Below are 18,293 nucleotides of genomic sequence, written 5' to 3'. Positions count from 1 at the left end.
CTGCCTCTGCCACCAATTGCCTATGTGCCCTATGACACGGCTCAAGCCCTCCGCTTCCCCATGTGTAAAAGAATCCCATCTTGGCCACGTCGCTGTGAGCCTCGGTTCTCAGCAGAAAGTGCTTGGAGAAGTATCTCGTTCTACCCAGACATGCTCTCCGGGGGCACAGGCCCGGGAGCTCCTGAGACCCCCAAACCTCCCACTCTGGTCTTGCTTCATTCTCCATACACGTCTGAGCACGACACCCTCCACTGGGGAGGAAGTAACAGCAAAACTGAGGAGGCCATGAGAAACGACATCTTTTCTGGTAAAAGAGAAAGGGGAAACCCACAGGCCAAGGCAGAAAGTGATGGAGGGAGAGGGAGAGGCCGCGGAGGGTCAGGGAGGGGTGAGGGTCAGCCCCAGACAGGTCGAAAGTCCCCACGGGGAAAAACGCGACCAAACAAAATAAGCCACGCCTTGGATTTCTGCAGTGTTGTGTTGTCGCTTTACAAAATCCACCCGGGTGGTCTCATTGGGTTCTTTCAACAACCCCGTGAGGGAGATAGTGTGGCCCTCGTTCGTTTTATCGACGAGGGAGCCGAGGCTGAGACAGAGCCAGGGGTGGCCTTCGGTCACACAGCTAACTGGCGGCACCTCCGGGACTTCCCTCTTGGTTGTCAGAGGGGCTGAGAGAAGTGGCACAGGGCACGTCCTTCACTGCCGTTCCCGGGGCTCAGTAGGTACTTGCTGCGCGAAGGGAGGTGGCTGGAAATGCCGCGTGGGTCACAGCCAGGGAGACTGTGAGTCCCGGGAAGGGGGATGTAGACCTATTTGGGGAAGCAGCAGGGCAGCCATGGAAAAGTTTTCACCAAAGAAAAGTGAAAATGAAGGGAAGAGCCGAGGAACATTTAGACGCGGACCAAACACCAAGCTTCTGCTTCTGGAAGAGGCCAAGCGGGAGCAGCAAAGAGCTCCCGGGGCCCCAAGTCCTTTCCCTTAGCTGGACACAGCCTGCCTGCTCCGCCTCATGGCGGTGGGGGAGGGAGAGGACGCTGGGGTTTCACTGTCCCGGGAGGGTCCTTCCCTCGAGCAGGGGGCCTCAGACCTGGATTCACGTGGGAGCACCTGGAGGCGCCTACCATCCCGCGCCCGGACCTCCAGAGGCAGAGCGGGATGGTTAGAAACTTCTGGAAGTGATTTTGTGCACAGGCAGGATGGAGAACCACTGAGGGAGGGACAGAGACTGAGAGAGGCTGGTAATGGGGGCGAGGCGGAGAAGAAAGCAGGGAAGCAGGAGAGGAGGACAGAGAAGGGGGGTGGGCGGACATGGGAGCCAGAGAGGTGAGGGGCGGGAAGAGCGAGTGAGGCTGGCCCGAGGACTCCCTGGGGACTAGGCCGGCTCTTCCCACGTGAAAGCCTCTGGACGGCCCTGGTCCCTGGCGTCCACGCTCCCTGTCCCCTGACCCCAGCCTCACCTGACCATCTGCTTCCTCCTGTTTCCTCCTCCTGGGGCTCCTTCTGGGAAGCCCTGAATGTGATCAGTTCTGGAAAGGGCAACCCCTGATCAATCCCGGAAAGGGCACCCCAAGCCGTGCCCCAGGGCCCATCCTGTGGAGTCTCATCGGCAGACCCAGCTCCCGACGCCCCGCTCCCCGGCCCGCCCGGACTCCCCTGCTCTCTGTGCATCAAGGGCCCGCGACGACCAGCTTGGTGTTCCTGTCACCCCGTGACCCGGTAAACCGCACCCCAGTCACTAGGCAAGTCCGTGCCTAGGGGTAAGCAAGCAGAAGTCGCAAGCAGCCTCCTTGTCTGGGTCCCTTTTCCTCCAGATGACTTCTGCTGATCTTTCGTGGTCACTTTGTTAATGTCACTGCTCAACACCCCTCCCTGTCATGGTCCCACTTCCACAGTCATGTCCTTTTTCTCCTAATCTGTCTCTCCTTCCAAAGCCCAAGATCCCACCCACACACCCTCAGGTGGACCAAACACCCCTGCCCCCTTCATCCCAGGGAAACCGAAACCTTGGAGGTTCCCCAGGCCTCTCCCCTCGGCACCGTGGCTAATGAGTTGGGCCTGAATTCACGAGCTGGCTTATTTCCCTGCAGCTCAATTAAAAGCAACTTCATTAAGGAAACCACATACTCGGCCAAGCTCGAGGCATCCAGACAGCAGGGGCAGAAGCTGCTTAATGAGGCCTGCGGGCCCGGGGCCGGGCTTGCCCACTCATCCTGCCCTCCTTCTGTGTCCATGGCCTCCAAAATCCTCCCCAGGCCCAGTTCAGAACCCTCTCCCTCCTCAGCCTCCACCCCCTCTCCTTCCGCTGCTTCTCCCTCCCTCACCTGCCCACTCCAGCCGAATCCTCCCCGGGACTGAAGAGAGGGATGTGGGGCCATTTTCCCGAGACAGGTCTGTCCACATCGGGCAGTGACCTGCCAAGCTGGCCCGGTGCCTCCCAGTCCCCCTTGTCCCCGTTCTGGGGGAAGGAAGCTTCAGAATGGCTTGCGGGCGAGTTCTCAGAGCCCCCACCCCGCCCCGCCCCCGCCGCCCCTGAGCCTGCTCAGCCACCACCAACAGAGTTCTCTGAATCATGTTACCCCTGTGAGACCTGGCTTCTCGAAAAAGAGAACACAGGAGCAGCCTCTTGGGCTGGAGTATTCAGTGAATTAGTGCATCTAAAGCATTCAGACCCCTGCATAATGAAAAGTTCTCTGTAAATGGCAGCTCTGATTCAGATTACTATCGTTACTATTTATTTCTAGCCTATCGAGCAGTCTGGCTTTGGTGGGGTAGAAACATGAAACAAATTTGAAAGTCACCACCTTCCACCTGTTCTGTCAAAATCCCCCTGGATACCGTCTCTTCACGGCTTCGGGAACAGACCTCAGAGCTTTCTGGTCATTCTCAGTCATCCAAAAGTCCGGTCCAGAAAGGTCTGCTACTCCAGCCTGACACCTTCTCGCTTCTGTCAGGCTTGTGGTGGCTCGGCACATGGAGTGGGGCAGGACGCCGGCTCAGACCCTCCACATCTACCCCCTGCCGCCCGGGTCCCCTTCCTGAGGGGTCAGCCAGGGTCCCCTTCCTGAAGGTGCCTCAGTCTCTCTGAACAATTCTCCCGGCAAGGTGCCGCAAAAACACTGTGCCTAGGATATGACCGTGGCCACCTTTCCCTTCCCCAGTCTTCTTTACACCCCAGGAAGAAGGAGGGCTATGGTGGTGGTGGGGGGGTGGGGCTGGGCAGCAGGCCCTCGGGGAAGCCCTGAGGAAGGTGCCTGCCTCTCTCTCAGCAGCTGTCTTTAGACCATGGGGTACTTAGCACCCTTGGCCCCGGCTTTGGGCCCACAGTGCCATTTCTAGGGCATCAGGAAAAATCCCACTCAGCTTCCTGCTCATCATTATTAATCGATTTAATGATGAAGCCAAGACAGAAGTGGTGAGAGTAAATTTAGAAACAGGGAATTGGAACCAGGCTGTCCCTCTTCTGTGGGCCTGACCCTGATCACAGCTGAGATCTGTCCCCAAAGCTAACATCACCCGTGGGAGGGGTGATTTGACCTGAATGGGGGAGCCCAGGACCTCCCACTCAAAGCAGAGCCTGGACTGGCCAGTGTGATTCTGGCAGGAGAGAGCTGGAAGCTTACAACTCCACTCAGCACGCAGCAAAAAACAAGCCCACGCCCACAATCCTTGCTGTTCCCCCAGAGCCCAGCCTTCCCCCGCCAGGCTGCACCACCCACTCCAGAGCATGCCCGAGGTGTTGGGCTGAGAGTCAGAAGTCCTGGTCAGCCCTCAGTTCTTCCACTTACCATATGACCTTGGGAAGGTCACTAGACTTCTCTGTGCACCATCTTTGAAAGAGGAATGGGTCACAAGGTGCTGGTTGGAATTAAATGAGATTCTAGATGTGAAACTTATTCCTGTGGAGCACTGGGCCGATGCGAAGGGCTACCTTTAAGGAATCCCCCTCCTGCTCCTCATACCCCTCCCTGTCATTTCCATTTAAGGCCACAGCTGTCTCTCTCTCTTCCTAGACCTTCCGGTGGCCAGTGGCCAGCAACATCGACAGCAATGAGATACTCGAGATTCAGATCTTCAACTATAGCAAAGTCTTCAGCAACAAGTAAGTGTGGAGTGGGAGAGGTGGAGCCCTAAGGGGCTGGAGGCCTGCCCTTCTCCTTAGGCTGCTCTCTCCTTTGGGTTTAAAAGGCAACTCACACCCCCAGCCTACCCTGGATTGATCATCAAAGACCCCCCTCCTTGCCCTCTCATGCTGTCCTCGGAGTCCTTCAGCCCTCCCAACCATTGTCAGCCAAGAACGCCCTATCCTCCCTTTCACCCTTTCTGTCCCCAGCCCCACCTCAGCTTCTTGTCCCCTTCTGTAAGTCTCCCCATTTACACCATCCTGGGTGACAGTTACCCAGCAGAGGAGTTAATATAATGGCAGATAATATAATGGGCCATCTGTAGCCTTGAGGACAAACTTGTCATACCCGGGGAGGACGAGAGGCTCTGAGGCAGTTTGGTGTGGTGGTTTGGGAGTCAGGCAAGCCTCACCTTAGATTTCCAGTTCAGTCATCTATTGTGTGACCAGGAACTGGTTATATAACCTCTCTGTGTTTGATGTATTCACGTGTAGAAAGGGTAGGTACTTATCTCAAAGGAAGCTGTGAGAATTAAAGGATATAGATGTCCACTCATTCATTCCCCAAATGTTAACTAAGTGCCCACTGTGTGTCAGGCACTGAACTAGGTGCTGAGGATAGCGAGTGCCTGCCCTCATGGAGCTTACATTCTTCAATGAACACACCTATGACATGAGCACAATCACTACAAAGGGTTCAGTAAAAGTAGTGCCCATCGTTCTCAGAATTCAGAATGACTTGAGGAGTCTGGAATGGTGGCTGCACATAAGAAAGGTAAAGTCCCATTTGGGGGGTCAAAAACCAATTGCTTTTATACCAGCTAGAGGGTGTCATGGCTGAACAGCAACATGTCCAGAAAAACATGGAAATACTACTCACTGAGAGTGCAGCATTACTCAACAGCGGGAAGAGACTACAAATAAAAAAAGGGGGGACATAATCCTAGGTAATTTTAATAGAAGGAGGACAATCAGAGCAGGGGTGTTGAGAGAGGAGGGTTCCAATGCCCTCATGCTGGTTGGAGAGAATACCAGTAGTCAGCTCTTTGTGGTTGCCAAGGGAAGGAACTTTAAATCTGACAAGAGGATGAGAACTGGAGGAGAAAACCATAGAGGACATGTTCATCCACCTATATATCCATCCTTCTGTCCATCCTTCCATCCAACCTTCTGTCCATTCTTCCATCCCTCCATCCTTCCATCCATCCTTCCATCCATCCTTCCGTCTATCCTTCGGTCCGTCCTTCCATCTATCCATCCATCCATCCATCCATCCACCCATCCATCCACCCACTCTTCTAGTCACTCATCAAACACTTACTGAGCAAATATTCTGTACCAGACAGACACGGTGGTGGTCGCTAGAGGTACTAAAATGAGAGACTAAGTCACCATGCCTGTTCCCCAAGAAAGTTTTCTGCCATTTCCAGAGGCAGGACCAGGACGAGGGTGCATTGCTGAGAGACAGTAGACAGCAGAAAGGTAGCTTGAGCTCTCCAACCAATGAGCTCTTGGGAAGTAACGAGCTCCCCATTACTGGGAAAGGCCAAGCAGAGAGTGGACCATGATGTTGTAGGGGGGTGTTGGATTGAGATGGGCTGAACCACATAGACTTCAAGGATTCTGTGGTTTTTATTGGAAGCCCACGACATCTCAGCTGAGCATGGGATATGGGAATTTCAGCCTGCTGGCAGGCCCACAGGGGAGAAATTTAGGGCAGAGAGGCCTCCCCTTGGCCTCTTGGGGTGGCACATCATTCAGGCAGCTGCTTCTGGTATCCACAAGAGAAGTTAGTGAGATACCCCACCAGGGGCCCCCAAAAGGAAGCAAAACCTTCTTCCCTGGGATGAGACATCAGGTGACCTGTGAGGACAGAAGAAATAGGAACAGAGGAGGGCCCACACGCAGACCGAAGTGGGTGTGGAAAACGAAGAATTGGAAGCTGGGGGCCAGGAGAGACATCCAGGCACCCCAGCAAGGACCCACACGCAGATGTCAGAGTTTCCAGAAGCCTCAGAAGTCAGCCAGGGAAACCCTTGCTGCACAGGTAGGGAAACTGAATCTCAGAGAGGCTAGTGAGGCCACTGGACAGTGGAAGGGCCGGGTTAAGGCTGTCTGCTTCCTCATCTCCTTCCTAATCCTGGACCTTCCAGAAACCAGGATTTGTGAGCAGCGATTGTAGAAACCACAGACATGAAAGAGATCGGTACGTTGTTTCCAGCGAAGCCTCTAGACAGCCCCCAAAATGCTGGAAACCCTTAGAAATAGCCAAATCCTGGCTACAAACAAATCGAAGAATATTTGTTAAATTGAGAAACTGAACACCATCCCAGTGAATACGCCGAAACTTCAGGCTTCAATTAGTTGTTCTAAAATGCCAGAGGAGACAGAGGAGAGATTCTAACCTAATTCTCCCCTCTTCCTCTCTTCCCATCTTCCCCTGACCCACCCACAAGGAGGCAGGAAACCCCTCCCAGGGAGGTCTGGGCCTGAAGGGAGAGGGTCCTCTCATTTCCTTGGAAAGCCCATGGAATGTTGAAACACTGTTGGCTACAGGGCTGGGATGGGGAAAGGGGTGCCCGTCTCGTGGAGAGCACAGACAGAGTCCATCCTGACACAGGCCAGCTTGGGGGCCGGCGTGGGAGGGCAAGGTACTCGGAGTCGGGTGGGGCCCAGGTCTGCCCACCCTGCGGTTGCCAGTCTGCTTCCCAAGGGGCAGCCGAACGGAGGGGAAGCCTCTGGGGTTCGCACCGAGCTCACCAGCCAGCAAAGCCACACCTGTCACACCTGGCCCTGAGCAGGCCCCCAATTACTTTGTGGAATGAATGAATGAATGAATGCCCCCATGGGGTCAGGAGGCAGAAGGTACGCAGGGTGGAAGGGTCTGGAAGCAGAAATCCAAATGGCCTTTCTTCTCTGAAGAACTCATGGCACCCTCCAGGGTGAGAGCCAGGTCACATGATTGAGGCAGTCGGGGAAACTGAGGGAAAGGAAGCTGGTATGAGAAATAGGATTCATGGCCCTGAGCCCATTAGCACCTATCTCAGAGAAAGACTTGCTCTAGAAGTAGAGGGTGGCTTGGACACTGGCCCCTTACCCAGTGGCTGTAGGGGCTTCCAGGAGGAAGAGACATGGTAGGTCTGCCTGGCCCACCTTGAACGAGGTCTTCCTTCAGGAACCGTGGGCCTCCTGTGAGAACAAGGTGCTGGGTCCACAGGATCTTGTGTGTCCCCCTTCACCTGTCCAGAACTGTCCAGAACCTTTGGGGCGTGGGGGCGGGGGGATGGCCTGATGCAGGCGCCAGTCTCCTGGGACTTCTGAATAATTCAGGAGCCAGGAGAGCAGCGGAGGCCTGGCCAGACCTTGGGCACTTGACACGGGCTCCCAGGGGGAAAGCAATGAATTATTGACAGGCCCTGGTGCCTGGTTGCCGCTCTATTGTGGTCAGTCTGTGGACCCATTCATGCCTGAGGCCCCCTCCCTGCTGGCTAATTATCCAGGAATTCTGCCCCCGCCCAGCCTACCTGGCCACTCCGTGGAGGCCAGCCCAGCCTCCTGGGGGGGGGACATGGGCTCTGCAGGGGGTGCCTTCTTTGTGACGGGTAACTTGCATGGGCCACATAAGCATGATTTTCAGAGGACAGAACATCAGGTCCCAGGTCCTTCATCTAACAGTCTTGGGGGAAACTGAGGCCCAGAAAGGGCTCTTACCCAGGATCACACAACAGGGTTGGGGCAGAGGTGGTCTTCAACCCAGACCTCCTGACCCCCGGGCCAGTGCTCCTGTCCTTTCACAGGACAAACGGCCTCACACCTCCACTTTCCAGGGAAAGGACGCTGCAGGTGTCCAAGGGTACATGAGCCCACCCTACCTGGTCACCCTGGGCCCCCTCTCCTAGGTGGCCCCTCCATGCTGACCCACCCAGGGGAGAAGAGGCAACAGGCCGACCTCATGAGTTTGCAGCTGGGCGGACAAAGGGCAGCCCGGCTGGACAGGGTGGTCTCTGGGGTCACCACACAGGCCACAGCTGGGGCTTCCTGCACTAGCTCCTTCCCCAGAGAGCGTTTACGGAGGGAGCTGAAGGGTGGCATTCGGTCGGAAGCAGTATTAGGACACTTGTGTTAAAGCTGTGTTTTCAAAGCAGGCACCCTGGTGTTGCTTAGAACGGTGCGTTACGGACGGACCCACAAAAAAATCAAAGTTTTATAAAAACGCTTTCCTTCATACTTTACTTACGACTGGGATAATAGCAATTGTCCTTTTCAAAGAACACTATTTTTTATTTTCATTTGGAGGAGGTTGGGGGACTCTGTTAGGAGTGAAACCCCCCCCCCACCCCAAGCCACCCCCTGGGTCCCAGGGTCCCAGCCCCACCCTCTGGGCACAGACAGACCCTGGCTCTGTGAGGCTGTGCACCTGCCCGCAGAGCCCATCCTGCAGAGAAGACCAGCACTGCCTGGGCCCTCCAGACAGCAAGCCCTGCACTCAGGGGAGGGAGGAGGTCCAGGTGTCTGAGTGAGGCAGTGTTGGAGGAATTTCACTTGAATGCTCTCACCGCCACCCAGTGAAGCGGGTAGTGTCACCTCCTTTGGAGAGCCGTGGGGCTCAGAGAGGTTGGAGAGCTAGCCAAAGCCACACAGCCGTCAGGTGGTGGAATCTCCCCCCTTAGATCCTGCAAGGTGAGCCCACTTCTATCTGACTCCAGAGCCCAGGCTCTATCCGCTGTCTACACTGCTTCTGTTAAGGATGGCACTGAGTCTGTGTGTGGACAAGGCTTAGACCAGGAGTGGGGAATTTGCCAAGAGGTGGACCTTGGCTCACTGTGGGGTTAAAGCAGTGAGAGCAGCTGTGGAGTAGTGAGATCCCCGTCACAGGGTGTCTAGCAGGGGCTGGAGACTGCATGTCAGGGAGGATGCTGAGGGACCCTCCTTAACAAAATGCTGGACAAGCCTTCCTCTTGGGCCCTCCAAGTGCAAGGTCTGAGACTGACCTTAGTTAGCACCACCCTGCCCCCCGGGGGTGTCTTGCCACATTACAGCATGTCTGCCGATCCTCTGCGGTGCTAGGAGCGTCTTCTAGGAAAGTTGTGCCTGAGTATCCACAGCTGCCCCAGGTTCCCCCCCACCCCCGCCGCCCCCACCTCGATCCCATCCCGGCACTTCTCTCTGGGCACTGCTCAAGCTGGGGAGAGGCCAGGACCCAGCCAGGGAGGAGGCGTCTGCTGGGCTGGGTCTGAGAAGCACCTAGAAGCCTGGTAAGGGGTCTCCAGTAGAGGAATGGTATGAACAGTCTCACCCTCAAGGAGGCAGAACAGCCAGCTGAGAGGGGTCTGAGCTCCAGGGGGAAGCATTTCATATTTATCCACGGTGGCTGCTCCCACCACTTCCCCTCCTCACACAGAAAGGAGGCCTTTAAAAAAAAAAAAAAAAAAAAAAAAAAAAAAAAATATATATATATATATATATATATATATATATATAGTGTTCACCCTCCATGTTCCTCAGGAGAGTACAGACATCAGATACGTCCATTAAAGTCAGAATTCACCTGATGCCTCACCTGGCTCGAAATTGCCATCGGTTAACGGAGTCCCTTCCTGCTTTCTCGGTCTCGCCTTCCTTCCTCCGTGAATCAAGGGCGGCACTGGGTGATCCTAAGGCCCCCTCTGGCTCTCACGCGCTGCAGGTGCTCCCCTCGGTCTCTGTCCTTTCAACCAGAAATGGTGTGCACATTTTAATCTACCCCATTTGGAATCACCACGTGAGAACATCTCTCCGACTACCCTGTTCTCTCCCAGAGCAATAACCTTCAAACCGCAGGGTGAAATGGGGTTCCAGTCAACTCGGTCAGCATTTATTAGACACCCACTGTTGTTCATTAATTCAGCCAGCAGATACTGAGATCTCCTGTGTGCTGAGAAACTCAAATAGGGGCTGGAAATAGGAAACATGGCCCCTGCCCCGGAGAGGCTCAACGTATAGCAACACCCCTTGATATCAACCAGATTGCTTTTGGAATGCTGACTGTGATGGAATGCTAGACGCTCTGGTGAGAACTTGGCACCGAGGCTCTCAGCCCTCTAAACGGCTCTGGGAAGCAGGGATTTTAGTAACTCACCTTAGGAGAACACAGATGGAGAGAGCTTAAATTGTCAGGGAAAGCAGGGAACTGGCTGGTGGCAGAGGTGGGCTTCAAGTCCCCGCCTCCGACTGCAAGACTGAACTCTTCACAGCCCTGCACTTTGTCTGGGAATATGGGGATCCTGCCACCAGATGGACCCTTGCCCTCAATGGGCTTGCAGAAGGCAGGTGTGGGCATTGCTGACTAAACAGGACCAGTGAGCCAGTGGTGTTGGGGCAGGTAGAGACCTTGGTGGTGGTTAGGGCGGCGGAAGGGGGAGACACTGCTCATGGACCCTCCCCAGTAGCCTCCACACTGGGCATCTGGGCAGGGGCTCGGCTGAACCCCAACTCCACAAGCCAGGGGGTACCCTGCCCCCAGTCTGTTGACATCCCCCCAGGGGGTTCTCTGCCCACGAGCGCCAGGGAAATGGGTCTCACACAGACAACCACTCACACTGGTCGGGGTCACGTACGCTCCTGGACACGTTGCCCTGGCCAGGACCAGCCCTGGCTCTGGGGCCACCTTCTCCAAGCTTAGCCTGGAGACTGAGCGAGCCCTCTGTCTCTCCAGCCCGGTCCCCAGCCAGCCACATCCTCCTGGGATGGGAGCTCCTCTCTCATGTGATGCGGCCATGCCCCCTCTCCCGTCCACAGGCTGATCGGGACCTTCCGCATGGTGTTGCAGAAGGTGGTGGAGGAGAAGCGCGTGGAGGTGACCGACACACTGATCGATGACAACAATGCTATCATCAAGGTGGGTTTGCCCCAGAAAGTCCCTGGACTTGCCCTTTGTGGGGTCCCCTGGGGGCCACACGGGGTGGTCTGGGGGATGCTCCTAATGGATGGAGAGGTGAGGCAGGAGGAAGAGACTCAGGTCAGACTGCCAGAGCCCCCCTGCCGGGGGGGCGTGACCAGAGCCCTGGGCTCGGGGTCTGCCGTCCCAGGTCCCACAGCCCTTCCTGCGGTGAGAGCACAAGACAAGGGGGACTGGGACATCCCCTCCCTTCTCCACTGAGCAGCTCAGGAATCGCCACAGGGGCCTCTCCCATCACCCAAGGGCCAGGCTGAGCCCTGCCGGCCACTCCAGGGCGTGATCTTCACTCTGGATGCCTGCCTCGGAGCCTCCCTAAGACCGGCCATTCTGCGAGGGCAGTACCTTGTTTCTATTCCTGTTGTCACCTCCCATCTCAGCACCTCCAACACGAACACACGCATACGAACGGCGCACAGTCTGTGGGCACTCGGCACCTGTTCTAACAAAGGAAAGAAATGAGCTCATCTGGATGCCCCGATCCCAGACTCTGCTCTGATGCGTTTGTCCCCTTCGGCTGACTCATGCCCACTCACAGGCAGGGACACAGCCCCTGCGCATGGACCGTGGTTGGGCCACCAACTGTGGGACTTGGGCAGGCTGCCTATCCTCTGCAAAGTGAGCCAAATTATAGCATCTGCTCCACAGGAATTGTCCGAGGATTAGAAGAGCATATGCAGATAGTGCTTAGAAGAGCTAAGCAAGACTTGGGATAAGTCAGAATAGCCTCAGAAGGCAGGGCGGCGGCCACGGGGGAGCCAGAATGGGAGGAGCGCCAAGGGTGGAGCGGACGTTCCCACGGTGCCTTTGTATCTCAGGATACTTCCTTGCAGAGGACAGGAGGGCACTTGAGACTTCTCAGCTGGGCCCCAGCCAGGCCGTTCTCTCCAGGGGCAGAGGTGGGCAGGGGGGCTTCCCAAAGTCAGGGGAGCTCAGCCACCCCAGCAGGGGGGGCGGGGTGCAGAACAAGCTACGGTCACCAGTGGGAGGAAGTGAGAGGAGAGAGAACAGAGGAAGCGGGCAGAGACGAGCAGGCAGCGCGGACCACGTTCTGTATTTCTAGAATCGGGTTTAGGAATTTAGCGGAGGACGGGCCTCACAGATTATCTAGTATACTACCACCCACCTTTGCCACTCATTTTGTGGATGGGAGCCCTGAGGTCCTGGATGGAGAACGAATTTAGTCAAGGTCAGACGGCTGGTCAACAGCAGAGCTGACACCGGGACCCAGGGCTTCCAATCCCAGGCCACCGTTTTGCCAGCACAACACACCTGGTCCCATCCAAAGGGCCACGCTGGCTCAGCGGGAAGGCCACGAGGCTTGGAGTCAGTCTGGCTCAGCTCAAATCCCAGCACTACCACTTTCTAGCTGTGTGACTTCGAGCAAGTAATTTGCCCTCTCGGAAATGTTAGGTAGGATACGTTGAAGTGTTGAGAAGATCAAATGAGGTTTGAGCTGAGCCTGGCTCAGGCCTGTAAAATGAGTTTACAGTAAAGCATCTTAGCATGACATCTAGAACAGTGAGGGCTTTTCCTTCGACCCGCCCCCCCTCCGGAAAATCGTTCGGAAGCCCACGTGCCAAGCAAAGGCTGCCTGTGTGGGTCGCCGGAGAAAGCCAACCCCCAATCTCTGAGGGAGGGCAAGTGCATCTGGGAGGCATACTGACACCCGTGCAGGTTGAGGAAGGAACTAGAATGAGTCTTCCCTGTGCACCGGGGAGACACTAGAGCTGAAAGGAGGCAAGTGGCCCGAGGACCCAGAGCAAGAGGCCCTCCCAGGATTCTCGGGCGCACAGCCTGGGCCCAGGTGGGCACTCCACTTTTCCCCAGAGAAAAGCCCAGAGTGACCCCCAAGTCCCTTCTCCAGAGCAGGAGTGTCACATGAACAGGAAGAAGTGCCGGCCCCATGCCTTGGGAGGTGTCCGGGGGTCCCCTCTCCTGGAGGCACGTCCTGCTCACATCCCATCTCGGGTTCGCATCAGGAGTGAGAGCAGGGCAGCCCCGCTTCTGAGGACGAGGGGGGGACCTCTAGCACTGAGGACACTGAATGATATTCTTCGTAGACAGTGGGCCCAGAGAGCCTACTGCCGTCTGGGCTCAGCTTGTCCCGGGCGCGCCCTCCACCTTGGGCACCAGGGAGGAGTAGAGCCAAGTGCAGCAGGACCAGGGGCCAGAACCCGTTAAGTGGACTGAGTCTGTGAGTCTCAGTCTTTCTGAGCCTCAGTTTTCTTATCTGTAAAATGGGAGGTGTGGGGAGGCTAACGCGCACTTTGCCTTCCTCCGGCCGGGGGAGGAAGTGAAAGCACTTTGTAAACATCACAAAGAGTGCGCGGGATGGTCCTTGCTATTGCTGTACCCTTGCTCACCACCTGCCCCTCTCCCTCCAGACCAGCCTGTGCGTGGAGGTCCGATATCAGGCCACAGATGGCACGGTGGGCTCCTGGGATGATGGGGACTTCCTGGGGGATGAGTCCCTTCATGAGGAAGAGAAGGACAGCCAGGAGACGGATGGACTGCTCCCCGGCTCCCGCCCCAGCTCCCGGACACCAGGCGAGAAGAGCTTCCGGAGGTAAGAGGCTGGGCCCTCTGGCCTCCCACCACCCCCAAAGACACTGGGAGGATTCCTGGGCCTTGGTTCCCCGCGAAGGGCCCTCTCGGCATGACTGGGCTCAGTGGACAGGGCTGAGTTGCTGGAGAGACATACACGAGGCAGGAGTGTATTTCTACAGGGCCCTCGACACCTGTTCCCCCACCCCAGTCTCACTGGGCGGGGGGGCAGGGTATCTGGGATCAAGCTGAGGGGCCCAGCCTTCTGCTCCCCTGAGGGAGGACTTGAGGGAAAGAGGCTAGACTCCTGCCTCCTGACAGAATGGGTGAAGCAGACAGAAGGGGGCTCTAACCTTTTGGGTCCAAGACCCAGAAGTGCCAGACCAGCCCCAGGCAGCCCGCCGTCCACCCTGGCCCCAGGCAGGCCCAAGAGAGGGAGGCCTTTTCCTGCCGGGGTGAAGCCAAAGGTCCTGGTTGGGAGCCAGCCTCTCTCTTGTTGAGAAGAATGTGTCCTGACACCCTCAGTGTCTAGGATTCACCCCTGCGATGTCCTACCACACACGGGTGTCAGGAAGCTGCATCCAGGCCTGCTCATTCCAAATGCAGGACTTTTCCCCCAAAAGGAAACGCAATGACATTACTCTTAGAACTCTGAGAGACAGACCCTAAGTTAGTAAAATGTTGGCTACGGATTCCTAGTCTGCTGGGAATAACATGCAAAATGCAGGTAAGTCAGTGGCACCTCTAAAGTTTTAGAGAAGGGGACCCCTTCCTGGTGATCGTTCCCTCCAATCTCCTGCCCTTTGCTTTCCAAAAAAATGTATTCTGTCCCTGTTCTGAAAAAAACCACGTATGTAAATCAAGGTAATTGAATTGATATGTTTTTATTAGACGAATGTGCTTTTCTTCTTTGTACTTGAGCCACTCCTCTCGGGCCACACACACACACACACACACTATACAAGCTTAAGACCCTGAGAGCCAGGTCAGGTAACAAGGTCAAAGGGACCATGCGTGTGACAAATACAGCGGACGTTGGCTCCAGACCAGCTGGGGGAGGGGTGGCATCACCCACTCCAGCTGGGAGGGAGCCTGTCCTCCTTAGACTCTGGCCAGCCGGATGGAGAGGGCATGCAATTTGGCCTCAGGAGACTCAGGTCTGAGTCCCAGCTCTGCCTCCAACCAGTCTTGTGGCCCTCAGCTGGTCACATACCCTCTTTACTGTCTCTCCTAACCTGTAAAATGAGACCCAGAACAATGAGAACGCTCCCCCCATCCTGCCATTAGGAGAGACGAAAGGACCACAGGGGGACAGGTTGTAACCGGGGTGCCGAGTGCTGCCCCACATAAGGGCTGGGGACAGACAGGCTCTTGGCAGCTGGACAATGCAAAGGGTCAGGAATCAGGCTGGAAATGGTGACGGGAGCCAGAAGACGCTGATGCAGAGGGCACCAACCCGTCCCAATCCTCTGTCCCCACGAAGGAAGAGCACGCGGGGACTGTCGGGGACTCTGCAGCTGTCCCTGCAGCTGGGCTCTAGGAGGGGGAGCAAGATTGGAAGCCAGGTGACAGCCAACAATTGAAGGGAAGGAGCACCGGCCCCGAATCAGGGAAGCTAAGTTCCATTTGGCCCCATCCTGGTTGCTACTAACTAAGCCAAATGACAGTGAGCGAGTCCCCTACCCCTCTGGGCCAATTACAGGAACGGGCTACGTATCCTGGCCGCTCTACAACTGTGATGTCCCGAGGGACCCAGGGATACTCTGGATCTCATGGGTAGCACCAGTGTGAAACAGCTGTCTGGGAGCTCTTGACAGCCGAGGGCCACCCTCTGTGGCTACTGTGGCTCGGGGCTCACGAGAAGGGGCCAGGAGGCTGACAGACGGGGCTTGAGTGGAGGCAGTAGAACAAAGTGAGGAGCTTTGGTCCCCAGACCAGCAGAGGGCCTCTCCTATCCTCCCTCAACCTGGCTCAGGATTTCCCCACCTCTCCCTGGTTTCAGTGGCCTCTCCCAGGGCAGCAGCAGGAGGCCGCAGCAGGAGGAAGGGTTTTGTTGTTGTTGTGTGTGTGTGTGTGTGTGTGTGTGTGTGTGTGTTCTTAAGTTTACTTATTTATTTTGAGAGAGACAGAGAGATAGGCAGACAGAGAATCCCAAGCAGGCTCTACACTGTCAGCGCGGGGCTTGAACTCACAAACTTGTGAGATCGTGACCTGAGCCAAAATCAAGAGTCAGATGCTTCACCGATCGAGCCACGCAGGCGCCCCAGGAGGGAGGATTTTATCTGGGATTGGGAATTGGGAGAGGGTGACAACCATGGTCAGAGCCCCCTTGTCTTCCAGATGCCACAGCCCTGTGTTGGAGGGGCTTTGTGAGGGAGCGCATGGTTCCCCTGCTGTCGCGGGGGCCACTGGCCCAGATGCTGAGAGCACCTGGGGGTCGGTGCCCTTGCCAGGCCTAGCCACGCAGCCAGCAGGCCGGGTAGGGGGAAGAGGTGAGAACATTCGGGAGGGCCCTTTGCTGGTGAGGAGAAGGTAGAACAGCTTTAGAGCATTTGGGCTCATCCTACGGCTTAATTCTGGCTGCATGTAAAGGGCATGTGAGCTCTGGGTCAAGGAGTGTGGATGCTGCAGGAACCTGATAGTTGGCCTTGCAGCCCGAGGTGTTATGTCTCACACTCATCTCACAAGTACCAACCAGCCAGGCCCGTCAGCTCTGGAGCCTGGGAGAGAGCCACCGTCTTCCGGACTGGCGAGCCCTCCAGACAGGCTTTGGTCAACAAAGGGACGGAGGAGGAAAGGGATATATGTGCCTAGCCTCTGACCCCCAGCGAAGTCTTCCTTCCCCACATCTGCCCCTTGCCCTCCGTTCATTCCTAAAAAGGCCCACCCCTTCAAAGATCAAGGTGCTCAGTCTACTAGGCGCCTCTCTTGTCTCTCCTCTGGCCAACCAGCAGCAGCAGGAAACCCTCATTGCTAGCGAACAGCAGTGTCTCACCTGGTCTTCTGGATCCACAGGGGTCTGGGGCGGGAATCCATTCCTCCCCGTCCAACATGGCTCCGTAGGGCGCTTGCTGGAGGGCGGAGGGGAGCCCGGTGGAGTGAATGGGCAGGAAACAGCCTCGGCCTTGGACTGGCAGAGACTCTTCCATGGATGACAGAGGAGGCTGATGTGGGGAGGTCGTGGTGAGCCCACACTTCTCCCTCTGGGGCCTGGGCACCCCCCCAGCTGGGCTCCAGCCATCTGCTCTCACTACCCCAGGACAGGTCTCGGCAGAGGTACTCACTTAAGGGAACTCACTCTGAAGGCCTTAAGTATCTTCCTGGAAATTTCTCCCATGTGACCTCAGGGAATGTCTGCCAGGCACCTCCGCCTGAGCACCCCCCCAATCCCCAACCCAACACCAGTAGCCCATTAACCCTTTCCTCCCACGGTTCCATCAATCCCAGGCCCCAGTCAGTCTCGTACCCTCTGAGCCACTCTGCCTACTTCTCTAGTCTCTGCCCCCAACCAGGGGCCTCTGATTTTGGCCAGGTTTCTGTAAAATACCCTGGGAATGTTCCAGAGGCAATGCGATGACGTGGAGAGACACAGGACTCATATCCCGGCTCTGGTCTCCAGAGCTACACTTGCCCACCTGTAAGAGGGGCATCAGGGATGTGAGGATCAAATGACATGCTTCATGTGAGTCACCCACTGCAGCACCCGGTGTGTGGTCGGTGCTCAGCCAGTGCCTGATGCTTTCCTCCTTCCTCTCCAGTCTCCGTGACCTGCCCCGGTCCCTGAAGGGGAAGGAGACTTCAGCCCAGCACGAGCGTGCACACACTTACCAGCGCCACTCAGGTGCATGTGTCTTTGTGACACCAGGGAGCCGCACACACCGCTGGCTTCTGGGCTCTGTTGCTGATGCGGCTCTAGGAGCCACATCCAGAGGGACGGAAAGGAGGCCCAGCTTTAATGGTGCAGCTTCTCTTAGGGCTTTCCTGTGGATTTCCTCTATTCTGCGACTCTCTCCTTATTTTCTCCATCTGCCTGGCCCTCCTGCCCTCCACGGCCCCACCCCCTTCCGCCCAGCACCCCCTGCCTGAGAAGGCAGAGGTTCCCGTTGGGTTCCTTTCTGCTGGGTCTCATCTTGGGAGAGCAAGGAGGGACCGCTTTTCTTGTTCTCCTTACGGATCATTCTTCCACTCCAGCAGAGATCCATGGAAGCCAGGTACCCCCACTCCTATACCATGGGTCAGGGGGCAGCAGGGTATCCCCACAGTGTGTGCCCTGGGATGTGCATGGGGTCAGCACGGCCGGCCTCACCCCCCAGTTCCCATGATCCCTCCCCCACCTCAGCACAGAGGAGCCAGGGCCAGGGCCATGCTGGGATAGGGGTGAAGCGATGCTTCACCAGCTCTTTCACCCGAGGTTAGGGTCCCCTCCACCCCCGGCCCAGGGCTGAGTGTTCAAGTGAGGTCTGGCCTCATGAAGCACTGGGTCCCAGCAAGCCTCAGAGCTCCCCAGCGGCCGCCATATTGAATCTCCCACGCAGTGGCTGCTTTCAGTGGCACATCCAGAGCAATGTGGATGGGGGTGTGAGGAAGTGATGGAGTGAAACCCAGGCCCAGAGAGACAGAAGGCTGGCTGAGGAACAGAACCTACCCAACCTACCCGCTGAAAACACAATGTGGACTCTAGGAGGAAAGTTC

At 56.5% G+C, this 18,293-nt stretch overlaps 1 protein-coding gene and 1 long non-coding RNA gene across 9 annotated transcripts in view; one reads left to right on the top strand and one right to left on the bottom strand.

Annotated features, from left to right (window-relative positions):
- Positions 1 to 18,293, top strand: part of OTOF (otoferlin) — a 93,705-nt gene that overhangs the window by 26,405 nt on the left and 49,007 nt on the right. For all 8 annotated transcript variants that reach the window (XR_009248280.1, XM_058682781.1, XM_058682780.1 and 5 more), the window contains 3 exons: positions 4,011 to 4,099; positions 10,898 to 10,997; positions 13,442 to 13,623. Coding sequence is in view for 7 of the 8 variants with exons in the window: in XM_058682781.1 (XP_058538764.1) it covers positions 4,011 to 4,099; positions 10,898 to 10,997; positions 13,442 to 13,623 (371 nt within the window). In the remaining variant the exon portion in view is untranslated. The remainder of the gene's footprint in view (positions 1 to 4,010; positions 4,100 to 10,897; positions 10,998 to 13,441; positions 13,624 to 18,293) is intronic.
- Positions 9,635 to 17,636, bottom strand: LOC131484497 (uncharacterized). The gene is made up of 3 exons (XR_009248282.1): positions 17,430 to 17,636; positions 16,597 to 16,765; positions 9,635 to 9,827 (listed from the first exon to the last, which is right to left on the bottom strand). It is a non-coding gene; the product is annotated as an uncharacterized LOC131484497 (long non-coding RNA).

This window comes from Neofelis nebulosa, chromosome 9 (assembly GCF_028018385.1).
Source record: "Neofelis nebulosa isolate mNeoNeb1 chromosome 9, mNeoNeb1.pri, whole genome shotgun sequence".
Taxonomy (NCBI): domain Eukaryota; kingdom Metazoa; phylum Chordata; class Mammalia; order Carnivora; family Felidae; genus Neofelis; species Neofelis nebulosa.
Note: the sequence above shows the minus strand (reverse complement) of the source record. Positions and strands in the feature narration are given on the sequence as shown.